Genomic DNA, 15,425 nt, shown 5'->3' with positions numbered 1-15,425 from the left:
AAAAAGTAAGAACCGTAATCTGCTTTTTTTTTTCTTGGCTCATCCACAGTTTTGATCTGATATTCACTGTCAAAGTGTTTGGAAAGAGGCTTTAGGGGGAGAAAAACAGTCCTGAGTCATCTGATATAAAAAAACACTATAAAACCCATAAACCTCAGTCACCCTATAAAAGAAAACCAGCAGGTCAATAAAGATGGATAATTGCAAATCATCAACTACTGAACTGGACCTCATCCAACGTACGTTTGTCTCTCTGGACTTTGATTTGCAGCTGTGTGGTAGTTTTCCACGAAGAAGACGTCACTTTGACATCGACAGGTCAAATGATGAGTTTGATGTAGCTCAGTTTTTTTTCTTACATTACGCCGATGACTATCTTTCAGAAAGCTCTCAGAAATCAGATGTCGTTCTATGAAAAGCAGGAAGATTTTTGTGACATTTAAAATGAGCGTTTAGACGGCACCTATGTGTGTGTTGGAGTGAATGTTAAAAGTAAAAAGGAGAAATCATTGCTTTTCCTAAATAAATCCACTTTTGTTATTGAAAACCAGTAGGAAAGTCTATATTACAATTAAAATAATAATTCCACAGATCCGGATGATTTCTGTTTCTTAAGCCTGCTGGTTCTCCCGTTCCTGTGTTTCAACCTCAAAGCCGTCATTGCAGTGGGGATGGAGGTCCATGCCAGCGGAAGATTTCTTGGCTCTACAGATCAGTGTGTAGAGCGCCACCAGAGGGATGGAGATTACTGGCAGCACACAGAGGAGGATGATGATGCTAAATACCCAGTCTGGGTAAGGCTTCACTTCTGTTTTGGGGAAAAGTTCCTGAAGAGAGAGACACAAGTATCAACTGTGATATACATTGTGTGTTTTTAAAATGAAGTTGAACAATGATTTTGTGAAAATTCTCTCTTTAAAATCGATACCACTCTCATATCCATGCACTCATATACATAAAGTATAATGTAATATAATGTATTACAGACTGGGCTGTGTTCAATTCAGCAGCTCCATGTGAGAACCCTCCACTGTCTTACATAGGCCGGGTTCCACGTGGGATAGGTGGGGTGTTTCTGTGCCTGGATGATCACGTAGGCAACCAACACCACCAGGAGCATTAAGGGACTGATCACCATCCAGCATGCCTTCCAGAAGATGTTGGGCCTCTTCCCAGTCATGAAATAGATGTCTTCACTGAAACTGTCAGAGGATACAGGGACCAGAGTAAATGTTAAACATCTCAGTTTTCAGAATAGTATCACTACACGGTGTCAAAGAAGAGGAGAAAAGGTTACTTTTTCATTCCATAGACGTAGATGACTCCAATAATCTCAAAGAGTGCGATGATGAGCAGCGGCACGGAGCCCACGTAGCTGTTAAAGACCTCCACCCAGTAGTTCCCTGAACCCAGGGTGAAGATGAGGGCCGCCAAGAAGGACACCACGCAGATGATCGCTAAGGAAGTGAGAAAAAAAAGATCTCAGAAAGGGAACTCAAAGTGGAAACCACGTATCCCATTAGATCACTTTGAAGGTACCTGTTAAGAGTTCATTAGGGATCCACTTGGGCACTAGTTTGAGGTCATGAATGGGCGTGAGGACTCCCTCTATGTTGCCAAACATGGAGGAGAGACCCAAGCTGAAGAGCATGATGAAGAACAGTATGGCCCATACCTGCGAGCCCGGCATCTCTATCACTGCTTCGGTGAACACGATAAAAGCCAGACCGGTACCCGATGCACTCTGGGGGAGGAAGGATTAACTGTTAATGTCTGACCAGCACATGCTGTGCTGCACTGCAGGGGCAGAACGGGGAGGCGAGATCCGAGAACAACCAGGATTTAGGGGAAGAGGGAAATTAGAAAAATGAGACTCAGGCCAAAAGAATGCGGGGACCAAGATTGGACGTGCTTTCAAAGTTCAAATACCTGGTCGAGGAATGTTTGCAGGTCACAGTGTCTCAGGTCCACGCTGGCCACATCACCCGGAGATGTGCGATTTAGGTACTCCAACCAGTAATCATAGTTCTCCACCGTGATGTTCTGGTCTGGAAACTCAAACTTATTAGTCAGAGCCAAGATGTTTCTGCAGATGGGATACCAAAGATAAGCTGCCTCATTAATGCATATGAGCAAGCAAAAAAGAAGACTCAGAATGACATGGATGTGCACGCATACTTACTCCTTTATACACAGATTGAAGGCAGTGTTGGCCTTAAATCCCATGATGGAGAAGATGGGAATGGAGGCGTAGAGAGATGTGGCACTATTTATGCCTCCTACTAGAACAGCATCCCTTTCACAGTTGTTTCTAATGGACACAAAACAGAAAACAATCAGCACACAAGTCATCCCAATTCAACTGAGGGAGTTCAGGAGATGTCTTACTTTTCGGCATTGTAGCTGGAGAAAGCTATGAGACCTCCAAAGGCCACGGAGAGAGAGAAGAAGATCTGGGTGGCAGCGTCCAGCCACACCTGAGGGTTCTTCAGTATCTCCCACTGCAGCATAAACACAGCATGTCAGCACGTTGTGTGCAGCATGCAGTCTTACATCGCTTTGCAAGGAGTCCAACTCACGTCAGGAGTGAAGAGGTACACCAGGCCATCAGCTGCTCCGGGCAGAGTGAGGGCCCGGATCAGGAAAATAGTGAGCACCACGTAAGGGAAGGTGGCTGTCACGTACACAGCCTGAAACAAGCAAACACTGTATTTTGTAAATAAGGCTCTATTTTTCACTTATTCTTTCTTCTTCAGATGGCATAATCTTCTTTTGAAAATCACTTGTAATAATGGAAATTCACCACGATCAATTATTCTCTGTGTTTTTATGGTGATGTATGATTAAAAGCTGCTTCACCACATAAACAGACCTTTCCCATGGAGTCGATGCCTTTGATGAAGCAGATGTAGACCACACACCAGGCACTGGCCAGACAGATGACCAGCCACCAGTGCAGCGAGCCGCTGATCTCGATGTCAGGTGTGATATTCAGGGTCTCACGGTACCAGAAGTAGTTTGATGGAGTGCTCTTCAGACACTCCTCATTATAGCCTATGTGGATGCAAAAAACCCAATAACCTCCATGAAATTTGATAAGGGCTTAATATTAAAGCAATCATGTTTATTTTGGTTAAACAATTTTATAACTGAGTTCATGCACTTTCAAAGTTTAATATTAAATATGATTTTTGTATTAGGCTACAAGAGATGTGTTTCTGTAAATCAAAAAAAATATATATATATATCATCATGAAATAAACGTTTTCATTATGATTACTGAATACAAGTAAGATCATGATTTGTGTTCTTTGCCTGTCACGCATTCCTCATTCATGGTCTCTTTTTATGTCACATTGTGGATCCTTTTGTGCCATAAAACAATAAAAATCCAGTATGTATCCTATTAAATCTGACCTGAGATGACAGGTGGAGCTTCATTGTTAAGAGTCATCTTGCATCTTGTAACTTTATTATACTTCTGCTCGTATTTCAGACCGATTTGAGTATATTTAATATTAGCACTGTAGCGGTGTGTGAGATTAAAGCGGCTAGAATGGCTGGTATGGATGGGTGGTCTCGTTACCTGTGAGGTTATCATTGAGTGGACACTGGCTCCACGGCAGGGGGTTTTGGAAAGAGTGAAACAAGTACCAGAGCACCCAGGCCAGGATGGTGTTGTAAAAATTACCCACCAGGAATGACACCGCTATGGACGCAATTCCTGCACACAGGAAATAAATTCCATTTTATATACCACCAAAAAAAGAGAAAGCTTTCAGCTTATGGAATAGTGAAATACATGTTAGTAAGAATCCTATAGGCCACCCACCAACTCCAACCAGCATCGGTGAGATGGACTTCCAGACGCCGATGCTGCCCATGCGGAGCCTCTGTCCGATAGCCAGCTCCAGGTAGAGCAGGGGGAGGCCCTCAAACACCAGCGCTATCAGGTAGGGGATGAGGAACGCACCTGGAGATGTAAAGTCAACATTTATCTCAGGTAGACATCAACATACTTTGCTACATGAGCAAAAAGTGGGGTGTTTTAAAATGTCAGTGTTATTTTAACACATTGTGATTTAAATGCTCAGTGTTGGAGTCATCAGTGTTACTTTAACTCAGTAGAAAGTAAAAACGAAGCTCCTCCCACATGCATCACACTTAAGCCTTGGAGACAGGAGACATTGTTCCTTGTGGCATGCAGCTCTACATGGAAGATAAACTTATGGAAACAATTCTAAACTGATGTTGTGAACTGTCCTACATGCATGAATGCTAATGTTGGTCTGTTTTTTTTAACTGTGGTTGAACATCAAAGCTGCCGTGAAAGTCAGCTGGATGGGTACGTCTCTGCTCAGAGAACTCCACCTTCTCAAGATTCTTCGATAAAAACGGATTGTTAAGTTAGGTAATATGTTTTATGTGTTTTGAATGTTTTGAATTTTATAATGGCTGTTTTTTTTTTCTTAAAGGTGGACCAAGACTTCACTGTCTTGTTTGGTATCGACACATCCTCCATGCTGCTTCAGAAATACACCATTTGACATTCAAAGCACATATTATGTTTCAGATGACAGTTTGGGGGGGGGCATCAAATTGATTTTTTAAACATTCATAAAACAGCCCTCGGGCCGAGTCTCGGGGGCCCCCTGGCAACTCGGGGCCCCAAGCAGTTGCCTGCCTTGCCTGTTCACAAACAGCGCCTCTGATCATAGCTTCATGTTTTAATGTGCATTGGAAAGAAAAAAATAAACGAGTGCTGTGGAAATGTACCTTGTTTAATGGAATTCATTCTTACAATTCATTATTATCATTTAACACTGTTTTAGTGTATATAGCCTGACACTTTAGGGAGTGAAACCAACATTAACCAGGATGTAAAAAAATGCATCTCAGCAGTGTTACTTTTTGTATCCCTTAGTGTTAATGTAACTGTTAAATGAGATAAAGAAGGAACTATGACACAGTGTTAAATGTTTAACTATTTTAAAAGTGTTGATTTAACTTGATAGTGTGGAGCTATATAAACCCACAAAAAGTGTTGAAATCACCTCAGTGGGAGGTGAACCAGGTGAACTGGTCTTTTTGCTGTTGGTGAAACAAATACAACCATTGTTTTTACTATCTTAATCAAGCCACATTAAGGGAGATTTCAGGCCATGCTAAATAGGAAATTGAATAACGTTTAGATAGATGATGACTGGAATTTTCTTCAGTTATCCTAATGGCTAAAAACACTGCTTAAAATTACACAGATAAAAGTCCAAAGCACATAAATGCAGGTCCATTAGGTAATTGAGAAAAACACAAAACATTGATTGTTAAGCTGTGGTCAAATAGAGGCTTAACTGAGTGTTTCACTATGTGTGGGAAACAGGATTCTCAGTCAATATGTGAAGTTGATTGACCCCTACCAGCGTTTACAGACTTGGCTGTTAAACCAACTTAACCCTGACCCGCGTACTTTAGGATTCTGTAGGTTCGGGACTCTAGAGAGTGGAAACGATCCCACGATCAATAAAACACTGATAAGGTTCACCATTTTTAACAATGACTGACTGACTCTATTTGTTAATGGCTAATTATACTGAGGTAGAAAGAGAATTGAAAAGTGTGGATAAACTTATCTGAAAAATGTGGAAAATACAGTAACAAAATGCTGAAATGTCAAACAACAAACTCTCTAACAGCCAACTTAAAGGTTGGGAAATGTAATGCAGGTCATAAGATAGCATCATATAAAAGCATCTGACCTCCTCCGTGGATTTGACACAGGTAGGGAAAACGCCAGACGTTTCCAAGTCCCACTGCAAAGCCAATACATGATAACAGGTATTGAACCTTGTTGTCCCATTTTGGTCTCTCCTTCACTCCAGAGTCTTTTGTTTTGCCCATTCTCAGCTGGAAAAAAGGCTTAGCACAATTCCAGTTACGTTGATGCAACTCTCCTAAACACGCTTCAATCAGCTATTTTTAAATGTACTTCCAGAATTCTCCTCCTGATCTCAGCTCCTTGGATGCCAAAGTGATGTTCAGGGCTCCTCTCGCGTCCTCTGTCTTCTCTCCAGAGGGCTGTCCTTGTCTGGCATGATGATTCAGTGGTGAAGCCTCCTTGTTTTTTTTAATGGGTCTGTGCCAAACCTCGAATAATGGATAACCCAAGGATGCTGTTACAATGTTATAGTGACCAAGTGAACGATTTGAATGCAGTCAATAAAAAAAATAAAAAATAAGACACTGTGCTCGTTCTATGGTTTATGAATTCAATTGTTAATTCAACTGTGAAAATATTCTTTACCACAAAAATATTGTTTGGTGTATCAATAAAACTATCAGCAGGGTGTGCAAAGTGGCAGCATCATTTTCAGTTCAGCCAACAAGTTCATATCTAACAGCAAGGGAGTCATTTATGCTACATATTACACAGAAACACGACTTTTACAACTATACATGAAAATAAATGTACGTGTCATTTCAATAAAAATCTATAATCATCAGAATCAACTTCTCAATTCTCTGAATAGTCTTTACAGCACATTTAAACATATTTATCAACTGCAATAGTATAACACAAAAATGTACAGCTCCTCTCTAGCCTGAACTCTCAGCTCCAGCTGGCTCAGCTCGCTTCATGGCTCAGTTTGTTTAATGGGGATGTTGCTGTTTTATGGCATCCAGGCTTGGTGTCTGATGCAAAGCTCACAGTAGGCTTGAGATGGTTCGACTCTGTGTCTATAAGGCTGCACTTCGGGAGATTTTCCGCCCTTTATTCTTTGACTCTTTTGCAGCAATAAGTAGATATACTCCACCAGCTCTTTTTCAAAGTCTTCTGGTCTTGAGGTTTGTATACGTTTTTGCCTTTAAAAAAATTCACCAGGTTTCTGATGGTGGATTGTTTCACTAAGGCTCTGTCTGTGACCTGATCTCCTCTTTCAGTATCACAGCAGCAAGTCATTTTTGAAAAGGACAAAGCTGACAAGCCCCTGGTCTCCACTGTAATCAGTCAGTTACCAACCAGACATATTGTGGTCCAGGACCAGAGCTGCCTTTTCCCCCTACACATTAGAAATCAGCCAAGAAGTACTTTTTGGTCCAACCGCACAACATCCTGGTTGGACAGACGAGGCTCTGTGAAGCACCGCTGGTGGATCCTCATGGATCCTGGGCGAAGCCTTCTGGAAGACCTTTGTGTTTGTCACCCTGGATCCATGCTGCTCAAACATTTCCTCTTTTAGAGAAACCGAGAGAACAGCCAGCTCTCCTCGTCACTAGTGTCTGGGTGGGAGAGGGCACCATGCAGAGTGCAGGGTCTTTTCTCCCTGCTCCAGGGGTGCTCCATCACCTGGAAGCTTACAATAAACACTGGAAGCAATGTGGCAAACAGCTGGCCTGACTCCTTAAAATCCCTCCTAGCAGCACCTCTACATTAAAATGATCAGCATGATATATTTTGCTTGTTTAATGCACACACGTCTTTGTCAGGCATTCTTGCCTGCTCCATATGTTGTGTGTTGTTAAATCCGGTTCATCACTGCCTCTCTGTGTTCTGTCAGTGTGAGGGGTCCCTCTTCTGGCTAGTTTGCTGTTCTACAGCTTCTGTCCATAAATGTAAACAACGAAATTAAGTTCATGGGCTGACACTTCCTGTTATTTTTGTTCAGATCCATAATTTGTTCTTATTTATTGATTTTTGGGATTCACCAATGTTTCATTTTTGCTTTTCTGTTAAGAGAATTTCAGTGCTCTTCAGTGATCAAGAACACTCAATATAAAAGGCAATGTTTTTTCTACAGTCCACAACGTGTTAGTCAGTGCAAAGAAACACTTGTTTTGAATTTGAGGAACACAAGAATGCAATAATATCATGTGACATTTAGAGGATTATATGTTTTTACAGTAATGGTGAATGGATTGTTACATTTATGGGCTGAAGAAATGGATGATAGCATGTGTTCAGCTTCTGAAAAGATTACATGCTGCTCTTAAATACTTCAGCCAAGCAGGCCTTACACAGAGGACACATTTTAGAGATAGCACCGATCTATTCCAAGACACTGATGAATATCTGCTGAATCATTTCAGAATGCCAAGCACACTGCTTTTACTGGATTATTGATTTTCCTGTAACTCATGTTTGCTTGTCTGCTGCAGATATGGGTACTGATTAATATTTTAACTTTACTGTTTTATTATTCCTGAAACAATCGTTTGCACTTTGCTTTCACCCTTATGCACTAGAAGTTCTTTTAAAACATTTCCAGTGGCTTTTATTTTCCATTAATTATGGTACTTATTATGGTATCTCTTTTGTGTTCATTCTATCTATATTTCCCTTCATTGTGCTCCATTCCTTATATTAAACTAAACATTTTTACTATAGTTAGTACTTGGTTTATTATTTAACAGTACCTCGATTTCACTTCTACTGAAGTTCCTACAGTCATGATCAGGTAAACAGGGCTAAGTAATGAAAAGGGCACAAGGGATACAGCTGACAAACCAACATCCAACAGATAAAAGAAAACCCAATACATACACAAGAAACTAATCAAACAACAAGATACAGGTGGGAAAACATGATGGTAGGCTGAAAGCTGATTGGTGGATAAAACAATGGCAAATAAAAGGTGACACAAGGGAAAAAATCCCAAAGATGAGAAGTCAAATAAATACAGGACGCTAGAGGCAGCGATGACAAAATAAAATAGTGACTGAACCAGTTCTGAAAAGTGAAGACAATTTGGAAGTGCCTTGAACGTGCATTCTCTCTGCTGGCCATCAGGGGGCAACTGCTCTGGTTGTAGAAATCACTTGATTTGTTATCTCAGTAAACATTGTAAACATGAGTTTATGGTCTCAATCACTAGTTTTCAAGTCTTTTTCAATCCAGCATGATGTTCATGTAAATTATGACTTTAGAGTCAAACAGACCATAAAGCGGGGTATGATTTAAGGCGTGGCTACCTTGTGATTGACAAGACTAACACATCTTCTCTATTGTGCACAGTGGTAGTGATATAAATAGTAGAATAGAAATAGTGATGCAGAGTAAAGTCAAATTAAGTCAACTTTATTCATAGCACATAACAAAAAACAGGGACTTATCGTTGCAACCCCTCTGCCCTGCAGGCTAACCGGAGACCGATTCAGACAACTGGTTCTTAAAGCTATGACCATCCGGGACCTTAAACAGGCAGCCGCTCAAACGTACCATTTCAGACACAGGGCGTAAACAGGTGCTGCAGCGCAGACAATTTGAGACAAAAATGTGTTTTTTAACATCCAAGCACGTAAACATGTTCTATAAGAGGAAGAAGATATATAGTATGAACAGTAGTTGTTGAACCTGTAATGGTAGGTAGCAACACAACAGATGGCATAATCTTTAATTTCACTATTGTCTTAAATGTATGACTTTTAAATCAATTTAAGAAATGTGGCAAACTATTTGGATTTTATTTTTTCTTGCAGGTAACAAAGACAAACCTATATAATGCATACATAGGCACTGCCAGACTGGGGATTCCCGCCAAAAGAAAGATGACCGCATTGATCCATGAAGGGTACGGTACTGATGCCAGAGACGGAAACTCCTTCTGTAAACCACAAAACAGTATAATACGTTGTATAAATACATCAATTATTATAATATAAATATAAATGAAAACATTATTTTTACAAGCTTGTGTACTTACAGAGTTGGGATCCCAGACTAAGTAGGTGAGCTCTTTCTGGACTTGTGTCACCAGGTAGAAAACTAAAATAACCAAAACGATTAGAGGACTGATGAACCTCCATGTAACCTGCCAAAAGATGTTGGGTTTATGCCCAACCATGAATTCCAAGTCCGCATTGAACCTGCCACAGAAAAGGGTTTCAATGAGTTTCAAAGAGTTATGAAATTAAATCAAGAGTTGGCCATCTCCATCAAGTTTTTCTCAGTATCTGAGCAAATCAACTTGATGCTATGTTAATATGAATGAGCACTAACCTGTCTATCCCGTAGATGTATACAACAGATATCATCTCAAACAATGCAATGGTCAGAAGTGGAACCGATCCAGCAAAGTTGTCAAAGAGAGTTACCCAATAAATCCCTGAATGCTGCGCAAACAGGAGACAGATGATGAAGGCGACAGCACATGTTACTCCTGAAACACATAAAACGAGGTAACTTGTGTTAAAACAAGAATCTGACAATCAGTTTGTCCCAGGTTGCAAAGCCAATGTGTAGGTTGTTGTAACGGCAAAACGGAATACCAGTTAGTGCTTCTTGTGGCCATCTTTTAGGTAACACATTCAGATCTTTCAGTGGGACCACCACCCCCTCAATGTTTCCAAACAGGGTTGAGATTCCCAGGCAGAGAAGCATGACGAAGAAGAGGACAGACCAGACTGGAGAACCAGGCATCTTGGTGATGGCTTCTGTGAACACAATGAAGGCCAGACCTGTTCCCTCCACTCCCTGCAAAAAATATGTTTATTATATCATAATTTGGTGTTATTATAGATGTTCATCAATATCGTCACCTCACTGAGAAGTCTGTGCATGTCACAAGTTTGGATGTCCAATCCAAGAACAACATCAGGGTAGGAGCTGTTGAGATGATTGAAGGCTTCCTCGTAGTTGCTTGTAGTGATGTTGCCTTCAGGAAGGTCAAATGCATTTAATAATGTCATGACGTTACTGGGGAGAAGATATGTCACAGATTAGTAACTAGTAAGTAATTAGAATTTAAAGTTTTTAATACATTATTCTCATGCCCTTACTCACATCGAAACACACTGTAAAGGGACTCTATTCATTTAAATGTAGCTCATGAGGTTTCAGTATTCTTATTGTCTGAGTACAGATTTTCCTCTTTGTTATCTGAGTTTACAGCCATGCTAGCCATGTATACACACACCACACAAGTTCATACAATCATCATATGTGAATATCTATACAATATTGATTTGTAATGGTCATGGCCTCCACCTCTGCCTAGCTGCAGTGTCTCACTCTCTTGATGACAGGAGTGGAGTCAGGTGTGTGAGAGTCAGGCCACCAGCTGCCAGTCATCAGCTTTATCCTGCTCAGCTACAAATACCTGGTTCCTCCCTCAATGCACTCCTAGATTGTACAGTCTGTTTGCTCACTTAGTCACAGCTCCACAGTCTACCTACTACTGTTTACCTGCTGCTCTCGGCTTCTCTAACCGGCCTTAACAGTGATACAGATATTTCAGTCTGGATCAAAGCGGTAAACCCTCCCTCGAGCCACCCTACTAGCATTGGCTAAAATACTTAAAATACCCCCCCAGGAGGAACGATAACATCAACCAACAACTTCTTCAACTTGCACCTCAACATGTGGCTGAAGTAGGAAGGAATCATGCGTAAAGTATTGATAAAACACTGAAACCCACATACTGAGATTACTCACTCGCTGATGCAGTTTTCATATTTCTCCGTGGCCCTGAAGCCAATGATGGTGTAAGTGACTGTGGCAGCATAGATTGAGGTGAGGCCAGTGATGGCCGTCAGGATCACAGCATCTTGAATGCAGTTGTTACTGGTGAAATGAGGGTAAAAAGCAAAAGATTCAGGACGAGAGAGAATGGCTTCTATCTTTATAGTGGTATAAATGTCTCTTACTGAACAGGGTTGTAGCTGGAGAAGGAGATGAGGCCTCCCCAAGCTAAGCTAAAAGCGTAGAAGACCTGGGCACCTGCATCCAGCCAAGTTGTTGGGTTCATCAACTCCTCAACCTGCAATAGTGAGACATGTATTGTGATGTGTTTTTGTGTTATTATAATTGGCTTTTAAAAAAAAATAGCATTTTGAAACATACTTGTGGTGTGAAGAGGAACTTTATTCCACTAAGGGAGCCTTTAAGGGTCAGTCCTCGGATCAGGAAGATGGCCAGCACTATGTAAGGCAGGATGGCTGTGACGTAGACTGCCTGAGTTCAAGACAAGAAAAGAAAAATATGAAATAATTTGGACAGTCGTGATTCAGCACAGTATTGTGTTTGTGTGAAGGTTTGACGAACCTTGCCTGAAGTGCCGATCCCCCGTATGTAGCAGACACACATAACTGACCAGGCGGCCAGCAGGCAGAGTACTATTGGCCAGTGGATTCCTCCAGAGTCGGCTACAGAGGCCGAACTGTTAAGAGTTACTCGGTAAAAATAGTAATCCACAGTCGAGCTCCGTTCACACTCCGATACAAATCCTGAAGGGGCAAGAAATGGTCTTCTGCAAATGTTTTAACCACGAGTAGAGTTTGTGTGCTCAATGAGTATCTCTGCGTGTATATTCACCTGTCCCGTTGTCGTTGAGGGGACATTGGGTCCAAGGCAATGGGCTTTGAAAGGAATTGAAGAGATACCACAGGATCCAGGCTATTAAGGTGTTGTAGTACAGTCCAATCAATAAGGACACCAGCATGGAGGCTATACCTGTAAAGGGCAGAATCATTAACCCATGGGGTATCTTTTTGCCTCTGCTTTTGAACAACTTGTTCCAGAGCCCACTAACTCACCAACACCAGTCAGATAAGGGTTGATGGCCCTCCACACTCCCACACTGCCTTTCCTGAGACGCTGGCCGATGGCAAACTCCATTAGTAAGAGAGGCATTCCTTCCAGCACCAGCAGGATCAGATAGGGAATCAAAAAGGCACCTGAGAAAGAATGATCGGAAGCACAATTACACATCAGGGTATTCTTGCATTTATGACAAATAAAGCTTGGACGCTAGATATAATGTTTACAGTGCAACATGCCACTGCCTGTGAACAATGCACACAAATATTTGTAACACTTGTTGCAACCCAAACCCCACTGCTTTTCTTGCTCTGCTGGGTTTTCTCCTTCCAGGTAGCTACCAGGGGGAGTTGGGTTGGTCGTTTGTATAATTTAATGGTTAATCAATCATAATATCTCAACTACAATGCTGGATTCATGCAATATATTTGTGTTAGAGTAACTTAGTTTGCAGTGTCACAGTTGTAAATTACATTAATGTTAACATTCAAGTTGTAGTGACAACTAGGAAATTTGGATTTTGTGATTCTGTATAGAGAAGTACCAAAAAGGTACAGGTTAGTCATTAGTCCCTCAACCACACTATAATTTGTCAATCATTCAAGAATTGGCAGTCCATAATCGAAAAGATGTCCCTTTCCCATTTTCATCTGAGCCTACCTCCTCCGTGACTTTGACACAAGTAAGGGAATCGCCACACGTTGCCGATCCCAATGCAGAAGCCCACACAGGTGAGAATGTACTGGGCCTTGTTGTCCCACTTGGGCCTGTCCCCGGCCTCCTCCTTCTCCATCCTGTCCAGATCCTCATGGGAAGGGATCCTGTCATCCAGTCCCGGATTAGCGAGCACCAGTCTCATGGTGAGCGTGCGGAAGCTGAGATGTTACACGATGGTTCTTGGAAGTCAAAGTGAGAGCTTGCCGTTTGCTCTCGGCAATGTTCAAACGAGTTTATGAGCTTTTACTTTATCTTGTGCAATTCACAGATTAGCCAATGCACACCCTGCATTTTTGATTTTTAGAAGGCCATTTAGTCATTAAATGAAATGAAACTGTCGACATAAAACAATGACATGGCAAGTAACCACTGTTACCTCATAGCAAGAGGACCCTGTGTTTGAATACATTGCTCCAGGAAGCACTCCGACTTTTCTGCCAGATCTAAAACTCATTCTCTCATGGTCATATTGGTGTGTGGCCCTGAGGCTGATAATGAAGCAGATAATCAGTGGTACAAGCGTTGTTGATGACTATGAGAATGGATTCCTGCTCACAGTTGTTTACCAAAGCATATTTTAAAGGAAAATTTGAACAGAATTCATCCGAACTGCCTCTTGGAGCAATTAGTGGAGTTGCGCCTGGAGAAAGAGAGGCGATCTCCAAAGGGAAGAACACTTGTGCACCTGCCTGCAATCACATCACTGGATTTGTGAAACCAAGGCTGGATTATCAACTGGGACAGGTGGGTCAGATCCTTCTATATAATTACTGTGTTTCAACTAGTTGTGCCAATTTTATTTGCAGCTTTGTTTGGAATTCAGCACAAAAACACATTACCAACTGAGCTGATAAGCTGTGGTAAGGTGGGTCCTGCTTTATTATCTAATCTTGAGGCCCTACCTTGAATTAGGAACTTGTTGATCTCTAGTTTTAGACCTTCATTGTTTCAGTTTTGTGCTTGTATATTCTTAATCAATACAGTATGTTTAATCAATTTACCATGCGTCAACCACGGTTTGTCCTGAGAGGGAGAGAGGAAGGGACCTTCAATTTAACAATCAGAAACTTCATCAGACTTTGGGGATGAAGACATTATATTCTGATCAAGACATCTTGTTGTGACATGCTCCTGAATTAATTGAAATAAAAAGCCTGATATTAAAACAATCCTAAAATGTATTTTTTTAAGTATATCATATTTTTTATCCCAATGCCCACTAACAATATTGCTGTACCCTGTAAATATTAAAGAGGTCTCCCTGACTCTAACTTACCCTCACTTCTGATACCTGCCCACAGTGTTTTTATTGACTGATGGAACCATTGCTGAGCCTTATTGTCACATGATTTTGTTGTAAATGTACATTGATGGTGTACCACCCATACTTGACAATGATCTTTAAAGGATTCAGTCATTATATGCGACTTGAGCACGCAGAGAGGTGTACATTTGTGAATCATTAAAGGATACTAGTCTGGCAGTTAATCAACTGAATTGGCGAGCAAGAGGCAAAGTTCAGTCTCACTGGAACATACATCAATAAAATGACTAATTATTATCATTATTAGCTAATCAAGTTAGTTATTATGTAATTTAGTGCTTACCATATAACAGACTCCATCAATTCAGCCCACCTTTCATTTGTTTATTATTATAATGGAAAAATGGTATCGATTTCAACAGTAAAAGCACCTTTTAACGTTGCTGTCAAAAACTCCACTGTCGCTATCACATGCATCTTGCCTGCTACACTGAATGTTGTGCTTCTTTTCATCACCTGATCACTCTGTTCTGTTAGCTCAAAGTCTCTCTCTCTCAGCAGATTTGCTGCTCTACATCTGCTGCTTGTTTTATCATTTATTCTGTACAGTGATAAAGCTGAAAGCTAATGATTTTAAGTACAATGTGGTGGAGACGTTTTTTTTAATATATTTTTATTTGCAGTGTGTTAAGCTCTCAGGAGCGATTTGTGTGCTGTCTTTCTTTAGGGTGGTCCAATACAACAATTGTATAAGCAGGCTAATACGTGTGATGAGTAAGTACAGTACATTAATACAGCAGCATTACAAAAAAATTAAATATTGGTACTGTACTGAAGTGCATCAATAAAACATCAGTATTGTAATCCAAGAGTCTTGCATTATGTTGTATTCTGAAACGTTTTAAGTTTACG

The 15,425-nt window shown here is 40.9% G+C and overlaps 2 protein-coding genes across 2 annotated transcripts; both read right to left on the bottom strand.

Annotated features, from left to right (window-relative positions):
• Positions 1-611: 611 nt before the first annotated feature.
• LOC311028310 (sodium-dependent neutral amino acid transporter B(0)AT3-like) lies at positions 612-5,908 on the bottom strand (the record flags this gene model as incomplete). The annotated part of the gene is made up of 12 exons (XM_084032778.1): positions 5,757-5,908; positions 3,833-3,973; positions 3,587-3,724; positions 2,873-3,054; positions 2,580-2,690; positions 2,389-2,501; positions 2,183-2,311; positions 1,930-2,086; positions 1,540-1,744; positions 1,298-1,457; positions 1,040-1,202; positions 612-827 (listed from the first exon to the last, which is right to left on the bottom strand). The coding sequence occupies exons 1-12, from the start codon at positions 5,896-5,898 to the stop codon at positions 612-614; spliced, it is 1,857 nt and encodes a 618-aa protein (XP_083888904.1). The 5' UTR covers positions 5,899-5,908.
• A 3,550-nt stretch (positions 5,909-9,458) lies between these two features.
• Positions 9,459-13,391, bottom strand: LOC311028311 (sodium-dependent neutral amino acid transporter B(0)AT1-like; the record flags this gene model as incomplete). Its single annotated transcript, XM_084032779.1, has 12 exons — positions 9,459-9,599; positions 9,699-9,861; positions 9,995-10,154; positions 10,264-10,468; positions 10,534-10,690; positions 11,429-11,557; positions 11,641-11,753; positions 11,837-11,947; positions 12,038-12,219; positions 12,308-12,445; positions 12,529-12,669; positions 13,193-13,391. 12 exons carry the CDS (start codon positions 13,389-13,391, stop codon positions 9,459-9,461), a joined length of 1,839 nt encoding a protein of 612 aa, XP_083888905.1.
• Between the last annotated feature and the right edge of the window lie 2,034 nt (positions 13,392-15,425).

The sequence above is a fragment of the Eutrigla gurnardus genome, assembly GCF_963514095.1.
Source record: "Eutrigla gurnardus genome assembly, chromosome: 17".
Classification (NCBI taxonomy): Eukaryota; Metazoa; Chordata; class Actinopteri; order Perciformes; family Triglidae; genus Eutrigla; species Eutrigla gurnardus.
This window is presented reverse-complemented; position numbering and strand designations above follow the sequence as displayed.